Source organism: Globicephala melas, chromosome 10, assembly GCF_963455315.2.
Source record: "Globicephala melas chromosome 10, mGloMel1.2, whole genome shotgun sequence".
Classification (NCBI taxonomy): Eukaryota; Metazoa; Chordata; class Mammalia; order Artiodactyla; family Delphinidae; genus Globicephala; species Globicephala melas.
The window spans coordinates 20,451,507-20,468,195 of record NC_083323.1 but is presented as its reverse complement, the minus strand read 5'-3'; the positions used below and the strand labels follow the sequence as shown (position 1 = coordinate 20,468,195).

The window sequence follows — 16,689 nt, the reverse complement described above, 5'->3', positions numbered from 1 at the left end:
GCTGGTATAATATTCCACTGTATCACTGTTCTACAGTCTATTTATCTATTTGCCTCTTCATTGATTTGCACTGATTCCTATGTTTAAATTTTTTTCTCTTATGAATCATGCTGCAGTGACATTCATTATACATGTTTCCTAGCTGCTTTACCAGGAATTTCTGTAGGGATATATGTTATGTATATGTTCAGTTTCACAAGATGATGCTAGTGTGTTTTCCAGAGTAAATATATCAATTTTCACTCTCACCTGTAGAATGTGAGAATTCTCAGTTGCTCCACATCCTTGCCAACATTTGGTATTGTTAGGTGACTTAAGTTTTGCCCATTTGACTGCTTTTCCAATTTTTATTTTGTTTCCCTCTTGTTTACATTTTTTCATTAATAAAAGTGTAATTTTGATAAAACACAAGGAAATGCATTTAGTTTTAATCGTTCTTTAATATTACTCACCCAAGCTCAATTTTGAGTGTCTTAAACTGGTCCCTTTCTCTTTGTGTGCAGGCAGTACAGAAAAAAACAAATCAAATGGACTTTACTTCAGAGATGGAAAGTGGTAGAATTGACTACATTCTTGTGTACAGAAATCCAACCCCAGATGGAAAGAGAGAGATATTTGAAAGAAATATTAGAGCAGAAGATTACAAATGGAGAAAGAGGTAAATAGTTTGCTTGGATGAGAAAAAATATAAATATACATCTATTCATATTGGGAGACAATTAAAAAATAAGCAGTTAGTCATTATGTTAACTGAATGTTTCATTTGCTGAGGGTTTGCCAATCTGCAGTGTGTGGAGGAATGTTCTAGCAATTAGATTTTCGCAGCACAGTTTGCCTTTGAGAGCATTTAATGCCAAAAGATCCGTAAAAATCAAAATATTCAAATGAAATGGATTGTTTCAAAGTGTTATAATACCTGATTTCCTACATCTACTGCTTCTCGATGTTAATGGCGGGTTCTATTTGCATGGATTAAAGAAAACTTCGGATAAAAAGCAATCACCCCACCATAGAGGCTCTTTTTACATTTCAGGAAACATGATGGGTTTGGGTATCCTCACACACAAGCAGAAGACACTGGCTGATTGGGCCAAAAACAGCTGGGACTTACAGAGTGATTCTGTTTTTAAAAGACATTCAGGTTGTTTTTATCAAGTTCCCAAACTCAAGGATTACCTTATCAGTGTTTACTCTTTCCCTTTTCTCCTCTGCAGGGGAAGTTTGAGGATGGTACAAGAGGCCCAGCCTTTGATAATAATCCACAATGGGATTATTGTGTACCCAGAAACGCTGTGCACGTTTCTAGAACTTGGCCTTGTTGGCTGGATTATGTAACTCTTCTCAGATTTTCCCTGAACACTGTGCACAGCTTCTGGAGCTTTTCATAGTCCAGAAGAACATGTTGCCAATTAAAAGGGTTTGCTTCTGATTCTGCTTTTCAAGGCTAAAGGATAGATCTTTGAAGTCAGACATCCATGTTTTTCTTTATACGGTGAAGGTTGCATGCTAATCTTGGTACACTTTAGATAAATAGGATGTTTCCAGGTCTGTTAAACTAGCCTCCACTCTGGAGCATTTATAAAACAGAAGTGATATTTTTCTGGAAGTCTCCAAAAAGAGAATTAGAAAAACAGTGAGATGAGTATAGCCTTAAGGGAACAGGTTCTCATTCTCAGGAAAGTGGAAGCAGATAGCTCAAAAGACTGCTTCAGCTGGAGTTTCCCCCAGAGCAACAAATGGAGTTAAATATGTTGTTTTTTCCACTTTTGTGGGGTTCCAGAAAATCTTTCCTATACCCGCTGAACATGCCTTTGATAAATCTTGTTCTTTAAGTTTCTCTTGAGACAGTGGTGTATTCTTATCTTAACATTGATAGTGCATTAATATTTTATCCCTAAAAATCTTTTCTTCATCTTTTATTCTAAGTTTCAGAATTTTTATGTAAAGAAATAAAAGATCTGTATTGCGACATGATCTGAAATAACGAAAGTCCTTCGTGTGATTCATTCTGACTCTGTCCGAGTTTTGATTCCCATCAAAACTAGGTAACTTGCTTCAGTTAATGAAAGATTTATATTTGGAGCTTCGTAACTATTCTCTCCACTCCTGGGGCTTCTTTTGTGTAGGTCTTTTCAATGTCATTTTGTGGCTTACGAGTTAAAACTCAAAAAGCCTAATACTTTTCCAAAAAAAATACCTTACTAAAGAAATGACACATCTCCTGTATGTCTCCTAAAAATCATCTGTACTACAGTATTCAGCTGCCAGGATTAGAGCAGGTAGCTGAGGACGGTTATTCTGTCTTTTAGTGCGCAGTTGGTTCTGTGTAATCCAGGGTTGACCATAGTGTGTTAGATGTTCAGCTCATATGATTTTAGTGGTATACAAGATAATTTTGTTTGGTTCTAATTTAAAACAAATTTTAATACCTAGGTATTTATTTTAATGTTTACTGGAAAAAATAGCAGTTGGGAAAAGGGCAATATCGCCATATGGCAAAACTTCAGAAAAACTTATCTAAGCATCTCTTTCTCTCCCTTCCCCCCAAAAGTTCTTCTCTCGGTGGCAGCTTCCCTACAGTCCTCTATCCACTACCAACAGCTTGGTTTTCTGGAAACTTCTTCCTAAGCAGCTTTTCCCTGTGGCCCAAACTCTGCATAAGCAGCACAGTTTGACTCTAACTCTGTCTCTGAGCTCTGCTTTGCGTCCTCACAGCCACAGCCAGTGGATCTCAGCACATCCTTCCTTGCTTAGAGGCAGCAGGAAATTATAGCTAAATTAATTTTCCCTGTCACAACTAATTAAAATAAAATGTCCCTTGTATGAACAGTCAATCTGTATCTCCATTGTATAATTAGATTTCAAACCCATCGGAAGCACTTTTATTTAAATCTAGTGTTTTCATAAATAGTTTCAGTAGAAAGACAGCAATTTTAATAGCTCTGTCAGCTTCCAGAAGTTACTTCCACCTTTTATACATAAAACAAAGCACATAGTTCAAGGTGGAAAAGAAGAAAGAAAACCCAGGGGGCTTCCTGTGAATCCACACGTACCTGATGTATGATCAGTATCGTCTTCATTACCTGTGTGTCATGATGTCCAACAGTTACAGAAAATGTGTCACAGACTTAGAAGCTTTTGTTTCCAAATCAGTAAAGACAGGCTCTGTAGTTGAACAGTTTAATAGAAAGAGAATCTTTATCTCTTTTAACGTTGAAAGTCAAGAAACACAGCCAGGAAAATCTTTAATTCATGATAAAAGTGAGGATGTAGTCAAATTTCATCTCTCGTGGAAACTGTGCGCCCCACCTGATCAGTCAGCAGGTAAGTGCTTGTTTTAGCGCCCTGGGTCTTTAATATTCTGTAACTCATCTTTCATATAAGCCCAGAGAAAGCAATTCACAGCAAAGTTCCCAAAGAAAGTATCAAATCCAAGTGATTTTCTTCTTAAGTGTCTGTCTGTTTAAAGAGATTCCCTTCTTTAAAGGTAAATTCATATTTATAAATTCACATTTTGATGAATTTGTAAATAAAAAATAATTTTTTTTCATTTTTAATTTTATGTCCATCATTGACTCTTTGGTACCTATTTTTAAATCATTATCAATAAGAGGTTTATATCTTCCTTCATATGAAGGGTCAGGTCATGGATGACTTTGGGATTATTTGGGGTGTATGAGTACCAGTTAGATTAATGGAGCACCCTTCCTCTTGAGAATCACACAGAGCACGGGTGGAAACTCATATCATCAGTTGTTTACCAAATAACTGTATTTATATAAATCGTACCATCTTGATGGTAGTTAACTTCATTCAACACATATTTATTACACACTTACTCTCTGCCAGGCACTGCCTTAAGCCCTAAGAACTCAGCAGTGAATAAAAAAGACAAAAAATTCCTGCTGGGCTTCCCTGGTGGCGCAGTGATTGAGAGTCCGCCTGCCGATGCAGGGGACACCGGGTTCGTGCCCCGGTCCGGGAAGATCCCACATGCCGCGGAGCGGCTGGGCCCGTGAGCCATGGCCACTGAGCCTGCACGTCCGGAGCCTGTGCTCCGCAATGGGAGAGGCCGCAACAGTGAGAGGCCCACGTACCACAAAAAAAAAAAAAAAAAAAAAAATTCCTGCCCTGTGGGAAATTAAGAACAAACTAAATGAGGAAATCTGTGTTGAAGAACAATAAATGCTAAGGAGAAAAAAGTAAAGCAGGAAGTGTCGAGAAGGGCTTGCAATTTTATGAAAGTTGGTAAAGGCGGGCCTCTTTCCCAGGGAACAAGAATAGCATGTGCAAAGGCCCTGAGTCAGGAGCATGCCTGGTGTGTTTATGGAACAGTAAAGAGGCCAGTATGACAGGAGTTGACTGAGCAGAGTAGAGAATAGTGAGAAATTATATCAGAGAGGCAACAGAAGCCAGATGACATCAGGTCTTATTGGTCACTGGGCAACTTTAGTTTTTCTCTGCATGACATGGGAAATCACCGGACAGTTTTGAGCCAAGGCATGATAAGATCTGGTTTCTGTTTTATTAGGGTCATTGGGGTTTCCTGGTGATAGTAGACTGTGGGAAGTGGGGAGGTGGTGAGGGCAGAATCAGAGAGGTCAGTTAGGAGAGTCGTCACAAGAATCCAAGAGAGAGGTGATGGTGGCTTGGCCAAGCGCACAGCAGGGGAGATGCTGAGAAGAGTAGGAAGTAGAGCCGATGGGAACTGAAGACAGATCGAATGAGTGATGTGAAGGAGTCACAGGCCATTCATCTGTCATACACTGTTCATTTAAAGAGTTGGAAGAGGGACTTCCCTGGTGGTCCAGTGGTTACAAACCCGCCCTTCCAGTGCAGGAGGCGTGACTTGGATCCCCGATCGGGGAACTAAGATCCCACATGCTGCATGACACGGCCAAAACCAGAAAAATAAAGTTGGAAGAACTGCCATTTACAGGGCAGCAGAGGGAAGTGGGTTCCCTTGTAGACGTGTTGAGTTTGAGGTGTCCCGGTGGTGGAGATGTTGAATAGGAGGGAAGAGTCTGGAAGACAGGAAGAGATCTGGGCTGGAAAACCTAGAGGGTGTGGTGCCTGGAGGGAAGTGTTTCAGGAGGGAAGGAGCAGTTGTGTCAGATGCTGCTGCTGGACGGGGTGAGTAAGATGAAGACTGAAAGTTAGTCACTGAATTTAGCGATGTGGAGGGCTCTGGGGAGCTGGGCAAGAGAAGTTTCCACGGAGAGGTGGAAGTGAAATCATGGCTAAATGTGTTCAAGAATTGGGGGAGAAAATATGGAGACAGCAGATAGAAATAGCTTTTTCACGGAGTTTCACTGTAAAGGAAAAGAGAAATGGAGTGATAACTGGTGTAAGACTTTGGGTCAAGAAAGCGTTCTTTTTATTTAAGATGGGAGAAATAACTGCATGATTTCATGCTAATAGAAATAATTTGAGAGGCAAACTTGATGTTGGGGAAAAGTGAGGGAAGAATTTTTGGAGCAGCGTCCTCAAAGCAATAAAAAAGAACGGCCACGAGTTCCTCCCACGCAGGGACCCACCTGCCTGCATCTATGTCCACAAATGCAGCCGTGCCCCTGCTGCTGAGGGTGTTCTGACTGTGCTCCTAGCTTAAGCCAACCCTTTGCTTTGGACATAACACCCCATCCTCTCAGTCCCACTCAAGGACATTGCCCCCTCCAAAGAGAAAATATAGTAAGCTTTAAAAACAGAAATTCACAAAACAGTGCAATGTGTCAAAATAGCCTGTTTGTGTTTTCACTTGTTTCTCAGAAGGATTGGAATATCTCACTGTAGTAATCACCTGCATAGCACTCAGGGTTGGGACTCTTGGACATTTTCTTTGAGATGATGACAAAAAATAGTATTAAATTCTCACTCTTGCCTTCGTGAATCACGTACTATTATCATCTCCATTTTATAGGTGAGACAATTGAGGCAAAGCAGTAACTTGCCCCAGGTGGCAAAGCCAGTAAGAGATAAAGCCCAGATTCTGACTTGAGCCTACTTACTCTTTACCCTTATATCATGTTGATTCCTGGTATTTAAAAATGAATCTCAGTAAAGAAGATGTGGCACATATATATACAATGGAATATTACTCAGCCATAAAAAGAAATGAAACTGAGTTATTTGTAATGAGGTGGATGGACCTAGAGTCTGTCATACAGAGTGAAGTAAGAAAGAGAAAAACAAATACCGTATGCTAACACATATATGTGGAATCTAAAAAAAATGGTTCTGATGAACCTAAGGGGAGACAGGAATAAAGACACAGATGTAGAGAATGGACTTGAGCACATGGGGAGGGAGAAGGGTAAGCTGGGACAAAGTGAGAGAGTGGCATGGACATATATACACTACCAAACGTAAAATAGATAGCTAGTGGGAAGCAGCCACCTAGCACAGGGAGATCAGCTCAGTGCTTTGTGTCCACCTAGAGGGGTGGGATAGGGAGGGTGGGAGGGAGACGCAGAGGGAGGAGATATGGGGATATACATATGCATATAGCTAACTCATTTGGTTATACAGCAGAAACTAACACAGCATGGTAAAGCAATTATACTCCAATAAAGATGTTAAAAAAGAAAAAGAATCTCAGGGTTGAAGAAGTTAGGACACAAGTGGAGTTATGAAAGGGAACCAGGAAAATCGGGGTGCTGAATGAAATTGGGTGCTATCTTGACTGTATTTCCTTGCACTTTGGCTGCCAGTAGCCATGGATTTGAATCTTGATACAACTACTTATTAGCTGGGTGGTCTTGAGCAGTTTTTCAAACTTCTCTGGATCTCAGCTTCCACATTTTTAATAATGAGGATAATATTATTTACCATGAACTGTGTGAGGATTAAGTGAGCCCGTGCAGGTGAATACACAGTACAGTGTAAATCTTTTTTATTTTACCTGTTTTACCTTCTATTCATGGCAAACAATTTATGACTGTGATATAAAAGTTCTTTGTAAAGTATTTTTAAAAGTGAGTCAAGGGCTTCCCTGGTGGCGCAGTGGTTGAGAGTCTGCCTGCCGATGCAGGGGACACGGGTTCGTGCCCCGGTCCGGGAAGATCCCACATGCCATGGAGCAGCTGGGTCTGTGAGCCATGGCCGCTGAGCCTGCGCGTCCGGAGCCTGTGCTCCACAATGGGAGAGGCCACAAGAGTGAGAGGCCCGCGTACCGCAAAAAAAAAAAGTGAGTCAAATTCAGGAAATACAGGAAAGTGGCACAAGCATGATTGCAGTCTGTTACCTGGCTAGTTGTTGTGGTGGACAGACCCTAAAGTCTGTGATGCCTGCCTCCTGGTTTTCATGCCTTTGTGCAATTTCCTCCCCTTGAGTGCACGTGAGACCTGTGACTTGCTTTTACCCAACAGAATATGGCGAATGTAGTGGGATGTTACTTCTGTGGTTATTTATATTATGGTATATAAAACCCTGTCTCAGCTGACTGGAGTTAGAGAGACTCTCCTTTACTGACTTTGAAGAAGTAAGCTCCCATATTGTGAAACAGTCCATGAAGGGAGCCCCTATGCAAAGAATCTAAGGCGGGGGGTGGCCTCTAGGAGCTGAGAGTTGCTCCCAGCTGACAGCTGGCCAGGGAACAGGGACCTCAGTCCTACAACCACAAGGTGAGCTCTGCCAACAAATGGCGGATCTTGAAAATAGATCTTGCCTCAGTCGAGCCTCTCCTGAGACGGCAGCCCTGGCCAAGACCTGTATTGCAGCCTGGTGAGACCCTGAAGCAGAGGACCCAGCTAAGCTGTGTCTGGATTCCTGACCTACAGAAACTGTAAACTCGTTAATATGTGTTGTTTTAAGCCTCTAAATTTGTGGTAATTTGTTACACAGCAACAGTTAACTAACACAGTGGTTAAGAGTCTGGGTTAGACATTCCGAGTTCTCATTTGTTTTCATTATTAAAAGCTATGTGCTCCTAGGAAAGTTAGCTCATCTGCAAAATGAGGCTAATGATGAGATCTATTTCATGAGTTATTTTGATAATTAAATGAAATCATTCATATCAAGTGCTTATCTTTGTACCTGTCATATTGTAAGCAATTAATACATCTATTACCATCATTATAGTTATCATAACAGCTAAACACAGTGTATTAACATTTTTACTTTTAAAATAGTTTTTCGGGCTTCCCTGGTGGCACAGTGGTTGAGAGTCCACCTGCCGATGCAGGGGACGCGGGTTCGTGCCCCGGTCTGGGAAGATCCCACATGCTGCGGAGTGGCTGGGTCCATGAGCCATGGCCGCTGAGCCTGCACGTCCGGAGCCTGTGCTCCACAACGGGAGAGGCCACAACAGTGAGAGGCCTGCGTACCGCAAAAAAAAAAAAAAATTTTTCAAGGCAAAGTTTTTGGAAAATTTTTCATACAGTTTATAGATTCCTTAAAATGTAACCATTAGGATAGCAACATCAACTGACTATATATTGCTAATAATGTATATGCATGAATGAGATTAATGATTACCTTCAGTGCTCTTGGAAAAACTTAGAATACCTTAGGTAACATGTTTAACATTGTCAACCTTCAGACATTTATCTGCCCAGAGGATTTGGTTTTAGATTCATCAGGGAATAAAATTATAGAGCAACCCAGAACTGAAAAACGGTACTTGAGTGCCCATCCTAGTCTTGCTTTACACCTATTCAAGGGAAGACTATACCAAGATTCCCCATGGAAGGTGCTAATCTCACCTAGATCGTTCTCTGCCTTCACAGGCTTCCTGCCCATCCTACCTTCCTATTTTCATCCCTGTTCATGTTCTGCAACCACTGTTACTATAGATGTTCTCTCTGGATCCAGAGCTCTGAGAATGAAGGGGAAAGAACCAGAGTCTCCTCCCTTCTTTTATAGTTCAAACTATGATGATTGTCTAAAATAAATCTGTCTGGACAAACTGAACTATGCAAATTCCTGTCCTCTAGTATTTTCTGGACCCTCAAAAGAGACTTAGACCTTACTCCACTTAATAATCTCCATTTTCTGATATGTCATATATATGTATTACCAAGGGTCTCAAGTTGGAGTTGAAGGGAAAGGAAAATTAAGGACAGTTCTAAGCAAAGAGTGAAGGAGGCAGATTTTCTTTTGAAAATCAAAGCCCTGGAAGTTCCTTGAGTATTTGTCTTAATCTAACTGGGCCGCTGTAACAAAATACCATAGGCTGGGTGGGTTGTAAATAACAAAAACTTATTTCTCACAGTTCTAAAGGCTGGAAGTTCCAGATCAAGGTGCTGATGAGGACCCTGTTCCTGGTTCATAGACAGCGTCTTCTTGCTGTGTCTTCACATGGTGAAAGGAGGTAGAGAGCTCTCTGAGGTCTCTTTTTTAAAGGAGCTAATCCCATTTTTGATGACTCCATGACCTAATGACCTCTCAAAGGCCCCACCTCCTACTACCATCACATGGGGGGTTAGAATTTCAACATATGAATTTTAAGGGGATACAATTCAGATCAGAGCAGTACCTTTCAGGAGTTCATTGTTGATCTGTACTGGCAGTGGACTTTTTAAAAAGTGGTGTCTGAGGTTGAATTTCTTTCCTAAACAGAAACAGAGCCTGAGGCAAGGATTCTTGCTAAAGTTGTTGATGGGTGGGGTGCTCTCAGGAGACAGGGGAGTGAGGGAAGTAGAAGAGGTCAGAGGAGAAAAGCTACACTGAGAGTATAGTCTCTGCTCCAAGCGGGAAGCTCTGGAGCAGAGGGAGCACCACAGAGGTGGTTCACCTTTAAAGCAGAGGTCCCCCTGCCTATCCGTCATTGGCTGAGGCTGGGGGAGGTGATGGGAGGTGAGTGCTGCTTCTGCTTGGCAGAGGGTAGTTCTTCAACACCCACAGCTGCTCGGCTTCTGGGCTGTCAACCATCAGAATTCATTACCACTGACACTGATATCTCTACTGATAGTAGAGGTGCTGGCAAATCTGTGCTTTCAGATGGCCCACTTTGAGATTGCAGCAGCCAGGGAATTCATGGTGGTCTTGATGGAAGTGGAAAAAAGAGCAGGTGCACAGGGGCATTTCTTCTGCTTTAATTTGTTCAGATTTTCCTCTAAGTTTAGGATACTCCATCCTAAAAGCAAGGATTCCACGTGGCTGGTATAATCACTTTGAGGTCAGAGACGGTGTCTTACGGGTTTTTTACAGTAAGACCGAGCCCAGTGCTTAGCTTGTGGGATTTTGAGTTTGTTGCGAGAGGTTGTAAATAGCTGATTTGCATGGCTGTGTTTGGGTAACATCAACCAATTTAGCTCTAGGATTTCTCAACCTCAGCACTGTTGACGTTTGGGGCTGGGTAATTCTTTGTTGTAGGAGGCTGTTCAGTGTACTGTAGGAGGTTTAGCAGCGTCCCTAGCCTCTATCCACTAGATCCCAGCAGTATTCCTCCTCCCACCTCACTAAGTTATGACAACCAAAAATGTCTCCAAGTATGGTCCTATGTCCGCAGGAGCAGGTGTATAAGATTGTCCCTAGCTGAGAACTACTGAGTTAGACTCTTAGTGCAACAAACTGCATAGAGTTGTATCTATGAGATATCTAGAGGAATTCAAGGCAGCTATTCCGTCTTTCTTCCACCTGGACCAGCTAACTTAAGCACTCTTAATATCAGACTCTTGAATCATGAAGATGCCTGTGTCTCTGAAGAGAGAATAGGGTAAATTAAGATTGGCCTTTCAAACCAGACAACAGGGATTCAGATCCACTGGTACTTTCTCACTTACTGAGTAAATATCCAGGCAAGGCTCTTAACCACGCTGTGCCTTAGCGTCTTCATTTATTAAACAGTAGATAATCCTAACTAATGGGGCTACTATGTAGATAAAATGAGCTAATACATTATAACACGCTTAGAAGAGAGTCCAGCACGTATTAGGTGGTTGTTGGTATTGATAAAGAAGGGAGTGGCTCCAGCCCCTGGTCACCCTGTGTTCTGATCTCAGGCACTCAACCCCATGCCCTCTTGGACTGAGGGTCCCTGGCTTGTGTCTAGGGAAACCTGAGGGGATCTGGTGTGTGGCAAGACATACCAATAGTAAGTCCCACCTCATCACCAGGATTTGGTCCTTCTGGTGTCACCTACCATTGCCCTAGATCAGTCCATCAGAATTAGAGCCTCATTCTCACTGGTCCCTCTTCTTAAGGTAGTTTCATCAAATGGTGGGAGCGAGGGGGCTCTCTCCTTCTCTCTCTCTCTGTTTCATTCTCTCTTTCTCTGTCTTTGTTTCTCTCTCCCTCTTTCTGTCTCTGTCTTCCTCTCCCCACCACTCCTCCTTATTCTCACTCTAATTTTTGAGACCAGTTTAAAGAGCTGAGGGCCTACTTATTTTTACCTCAACTGCTTTTGCTTGTTTAGGAAGACAGAGTTTAATCAAAATATTTCTGTTGCCAGGTCAAGATGACCAGTACAAGTTATCCTGAACTGATTTACTCAAAGGATCATTCTAAACCAATACATATTTCATGTGACTCACGCATATTCCTTTGCTCAAGACAAAACAACGTTAAGGAAAAAATATACCCATTATATAAGGCACAGCTGAAGAACTCATGTCACATTATGAACTATTGTTACCAATCCCACGAGAAGAAAATTAATCTAAAAGATCTTCTCACTGGTCTAAAATGAACTTGTCTGATATAAAACACATTTTGCATTGTCATTTGTTACTTACCAAATGTGGGCATTGTAGGGTTGCAGCTGTGAAAGGAACTGAAAGTCTTTTCTTGACTGTTATTTTTGTTCCTGTTGTTCTTACTATGTGTTACGTTAAATTGCTGAAAACTACACAAAGTATATACTAGGGATATGACATTAATTATTAATTCATGAGATGGAGTGATTTCAAAGTTTTGAAGCAGTCTAGAGAGCTGTAAATCCATGGTCTCCTGCTTGTAATCCTTACAAGTGGAAAACTTGAAAAAGGTGAACTGCAAGCTGAAGTTTATGAACCAAGCCTGATGTACTTCAACTGCAAAAGTGATGATGCAGCACTGTCCCTGGAGGCAAAGACCAAGGCTTAACTCGCTTCCTGTTGTGTCTTAGGCATATTTTAAGAGCAGTCAATGGCATCCGATGATTCCATTTCCAGATGGAGTCATTCTTCATTCATTCATCAAATATCTAATGAGCATCGTGTCTACTGTGAGGGAAGAGAAGCATTAAATGTGTCAGGTGCGATGAGTACTGTGGAGAAAATATGCAGGAATCCTGGGAGGGAGTCACTGTTTTGTTCAGGAGTTCAAGGCAAGTCTCCAGGATAATGAGCAAACTAAGAGAGAAGTTGGCATGTGCATTCCTAAACCCAGCTCTCAAAAGCCCCTCAGAGTTTTCCCACTGTTGGGACTACTTCTGCCTTGCATTTTCCCATGTGTGGACTGGGATGAGGGTTGGAGGAATAAGTGGAACCACTAAGTAGGCTGAGGGTGTGTCCTATAGAAGGAGGGGAACAGCCTCTCCCAGGGCACAGGGCAGGGACAAATCAAGTGCCTGAGAAGTGTTGGGGCCTTTGCGGAGACCTGACCTGGTTGCAAACCCCTCCCTAACTTGTCCTTTGCTATTCATCAGTTTAGCTTCCACCCCTTTTGGTGCTACGTCTTTCATGGCCTTCCACACTTTTGTCTACACGTACATCAAGTTTCGTCTTTGAAGGTCTTCCCTCGTGCTTGTAACTGCTTGGCCCCTCTTCAGTTAGAGTTCTGCAGAAAACAAGCCACTCTGTGTCTTCCAAGAACGAAGGCTTTGATACAGAGGCTTACACCATCGATGAAAAGGGCAGGGAAGTCACCTCCAGCTGCTTCCTGAAGCATCGTGGCGGTGGTCCCAAGCGCTGGCCTGGAAGCCCCTAGGGGTCCCAAGAATGCTGGACTGTGACACACATGATTCTCAGAAGACTTACCTGAAGCTGTCTCTAACTTACACAACTGTGTCTAGCTGCCTACCTGGAGGAAAAAACAGCCTCTTCCACTTTCCAGATTTTACTTATCCCTCGTTGTTAACTCTAACCCAGAGCCCCCCAGGGAAGGGGATTCTGGGAAATGCAGTCCCAGCTTCTCCTCAGCAATTCAGAGGAGACTTCAGAAAGAGGGGGGACAGAGATGCCAAGATGACAGCAAACAGCATGGCACAACCACTAGACCTCCTCCTACCAGGATTGACTGGACACCTGACCCTTCATCTAAGGCTATGCCAGCCCCTTCTCTGTCATACCCAAAGGGTTACAGTTGTAAGTCATGAATACTAATACTGTCCCTCAGGGTGATGGTTGAATAGCTTTTTCTGGTGTTTCATGTGGCCATAGCTGGATACCTTGACCACAGACACAGTACCTCCCTCACACCCAAACCTTTGTTCTGATGCTACCACTAGACAATTCTTTGTTCGCAGCAGAGCTGAATTCATTGAGACCAAATCTTTGGGAGTCAGACAGCAGCAGTCACAAGCCCACATAAGGAGACATCTGTGGGTCTGTGCTGCAGGAGGAAGGGAGAGGACAAAGGAAAGACAAGCTGAAAACTCCTCTCACAATTGAGAAAAGAGGAAGGTTCCCTCCACCACTTGCAGCTCCTATGGTGTTAGAGTGTCAGTCACCATGCGTACAGATGTCTATCACATTCCAGGCTCTGTGCCAGGCAGAATAAAAAATGAAAGAGTGCTCCCGTTATCAATTGTTGCCTAACAGACAACTCCAGAACTTGTGGTTTAAAACAACAGTCGTTTATTTTATTCTCAAGTCTGCAGTTGGGCAGGGCTCTGCAGGACCAGCTCTTCTCTGTTCAATGGGCATCAGCAGGGGCCGTGCTCCCAGGGAGGCTGGCAGACTCCCTTTCAAAGTGACTCTCAGCTGAGAGCTCAGCCAGGCCTGGGGGCTGTAGGCTTGGTTTCTTTCCCTGTGGATCTCTGCACAGGCTTCTCTGAGGCTCCCCTGCCTCAGGCATCCTCATGACGTGGTACCTATGTTCCAAGAGAATGAGACAGATGTGCATTTTTTTAAACTGAAGTATAGTTGATTTGCAATATTGTGTTAGTTTCAGGTATACAACAAAGTGATTCAGTTATATATTTTTCAGGTTCTTTTCCATTATAGGTTATTACAAGACATTGAATATATAATAGTTCCCTGTTCTGTACAATAGGTCCTTGTTGCTTATCTATTTTACGTATAGTAGTTTGTATCTGTTAATCCCACCCTCCTATTTAATCCCTTCTCCTCCTCCCTTTCCCCTTTGGTAGCCATATGTTTGTTTTTATGACTATGAGTCTGTTTCTGTTTTATGTATAGAGTCATTTGTATTATTTTTTAGATTCCACATATAAGTGGTATCATATAATATCTCTTTCTCTGCCTGACTTAACTTCACTTAGTGTGATATCCTCTATATCCATTCATGTTGCTGCACATGGTAATATTTCATTCCTTTTTATGGCTGAGTAATATTCCATTGTATATATACACCACTTCTTCTTAAACCCATCAATAGATGTGCATTTTTATGACCTAGATCCAGAAGTGTTTATTCTGCTCTCCATTCGCAGAGGTGGGAACAAAGGGAGGGGACATAGATCCCACCTCTTGATGGAGAGAGGCAAAGTTCTGGAAGACATACGGGGTGAAAGCTATTGTCAGGGCCGTCTTTGGAAAATACAGCCACGTTATACTCAGTGCGTTTGAGGAGCTCGTTGACTAGAGGTGAAGACAGGCGTGAAACAGATGATTAGGATACAGCCTGAAAAGTTCCTATGAAAGCATGAAGGGAACTTCAGATTCTTCCCAGAGGTTTTAGGAAAATTAGAGGAAGTGACCTAGATCTTGAAAGATGAATTGACAGAGCAGCAAAATACAAGGGCATGGTGTTCAGACAGGAAGCAGTATGAGCAGAGGCACAGTAACTTGTGATGGAGACATCACAGCTCCTCTGGCAGCTCTGCTTCCCCAGTAGGAGTGGGAATCCCATGAGGACCACACAGGTTTCCCCACAGAGCCTTGCGTAATGCCTGGCTCATCACTTCACCTCGACTTTCAAGCTGTTTATGCTCATTCAGCAGTTTCCCATGAATGTAATTTACGTCAGATGTAATTGTCTCCTAGGCCTTGATGACTGGACTGATACTGGCCAGATAAGCATTTTTTAGTCACTTTTCTCCAAAATCGTCTAAACTAACATCATTTAGCTTCTTTGCAACCAAATCCATGACACTGTACTTCTGTTTAAGTAAAGTGTCATCTTGTTCCTGGATCTCTTTCAGGCCAACTGTTTTACTAAGCCAACCCTACCGCTATCACCTGAAAACTCAACCGAGATCATGATGGTCTTCCAGGAAGATGGTATTTATTGCTCACGAGAGTTCTTTGTTTTTCATCTCCGTTCTCCATTCTGACTTTTTCTACATAGGTTGAAATTAAAAAGAGCTTTATAGAAGGCTGGGAGCAGAGCAGGCAGAAGAATGAAACTGTACTGCGCACAATTTTCCTTGACCTTAGCAGTCCAGTAGGCAGGAAAGAAAACGACACGTGGTGAGACCTGGTGTCCGTTAGTGTTTCAGAAATGCGTTCTGTCTCCTCTCAGGGCCTCTCCTCTTCTGCAGCCTGTCGGTTCCTTGGTTTAGCCAGTATACTATTTTGGATTGCACAGCAGTAAATCACTTTGGCATTCACCTGAGGCTGCCTTGATTCAGTCTTTCAGACTCTAATAAGTGCCTGTGGGTCTTCTAAAATCTAGTCCTAAATTCGGTGACTCGTGGATTACACTGTACACATTATGTCTGACATGTCCACTCTTGCTTCTGATTGCCGGAAGGGCTCTCCCACCCTGCAGTTCTCTATACAAACTCCAGTCAAATGAAAAACCCCTAGTCTTGATTCTTGTTGTCACACAGTCCTTTATTTGGTTGGCAGAACAAAGATAGCAATTAGCAGGTAAGTACTGAAGTTTAGTTGGTAGTTGTTCTTTTCTTCTTTTTCTGTTTATACTTAGCAAAGCTATACCTTAATCTCTCTTTGAAATGAAGTCTCTTTAGGGAAAGACAGTTCTAAGTAAACCCTAAAATACTTGCAACTGAAACGTGCTTTCGAACGGGTTTAAATATTTTAAAATGTCACTGGAGAGTACATTGACTATGATGATTCATTGTCCCAACCACTCTTTTGACCATCATTTCATTCCCCTCATTACTTCTCTTTGATTCTATGGTCCATCATCATGACCACTCATTTTCAAGCACCTCAATTCTCTTATCCCTTTGTTTCTTTGACTTATTTGCCTGGCAAAGCCGTGACCTTGATTAAACCCCACCTTCTTTGTGCCTGCACCTGAGCATGTTGAAGGTTGCTAGAAAAACATGCTGACTGGTTCACTTTATGGCCACCATCTCAGATGAGGACCAGAGTAACAAAGAATGCCAGGTAGCCTAGTAGGTTTGCTTCCCCCATCACCATAATGAGGAATTATCTTCATTTCTCCTTCCCATCCTTCCTTTCTTGGCCTCCTCCTTTCATTCATTCATTTTTAAAAGTTTATTCATTCAGTAAGTAGACAGTGCCTGGCACAGTTCCAGACATTCAGAATACATCAGGGAACCAACCAAAGAGCCCCCTTCCTTGAGGTGTTCACCTTCTAATGAGTGAGACAGTGAACAATAAACATAAGTAAATAGCATAGTATGTTAGAAGGTGATACGGCAAAGGAAAG

At 42.3% G+C, this 16,689-nt stretch overlaps 1 protein-coding gene across 2 annotated transcripts in view; it reads left to right on the top strand.

The window, feature by feature from the left end:
- The first annotated feature begins 601 nt into the window (after window positions 1–601).
- Window positions 602–16,689, top strand: part of ANO4 (anoctamin 4) — a 193,952-nt gene continuing 177,864 nt past the window's right edge. Inside the window, exon 1 of one of the 2 annotated variants that reach the window (XM_060305767.1) lies at window positions 602–658. In XM_060305767.1, coding sequence (XP_060161750.1) covers window positions 647–658 — 12 coding nt within the window. In that variant the 5' untranslated portion in view covers window positions 602–646. The remainder of the gene's footprint in view (window positions 659–16,689) is intronic. The other variant, XM_060305768.1, reaches the window with a different exon arrangement.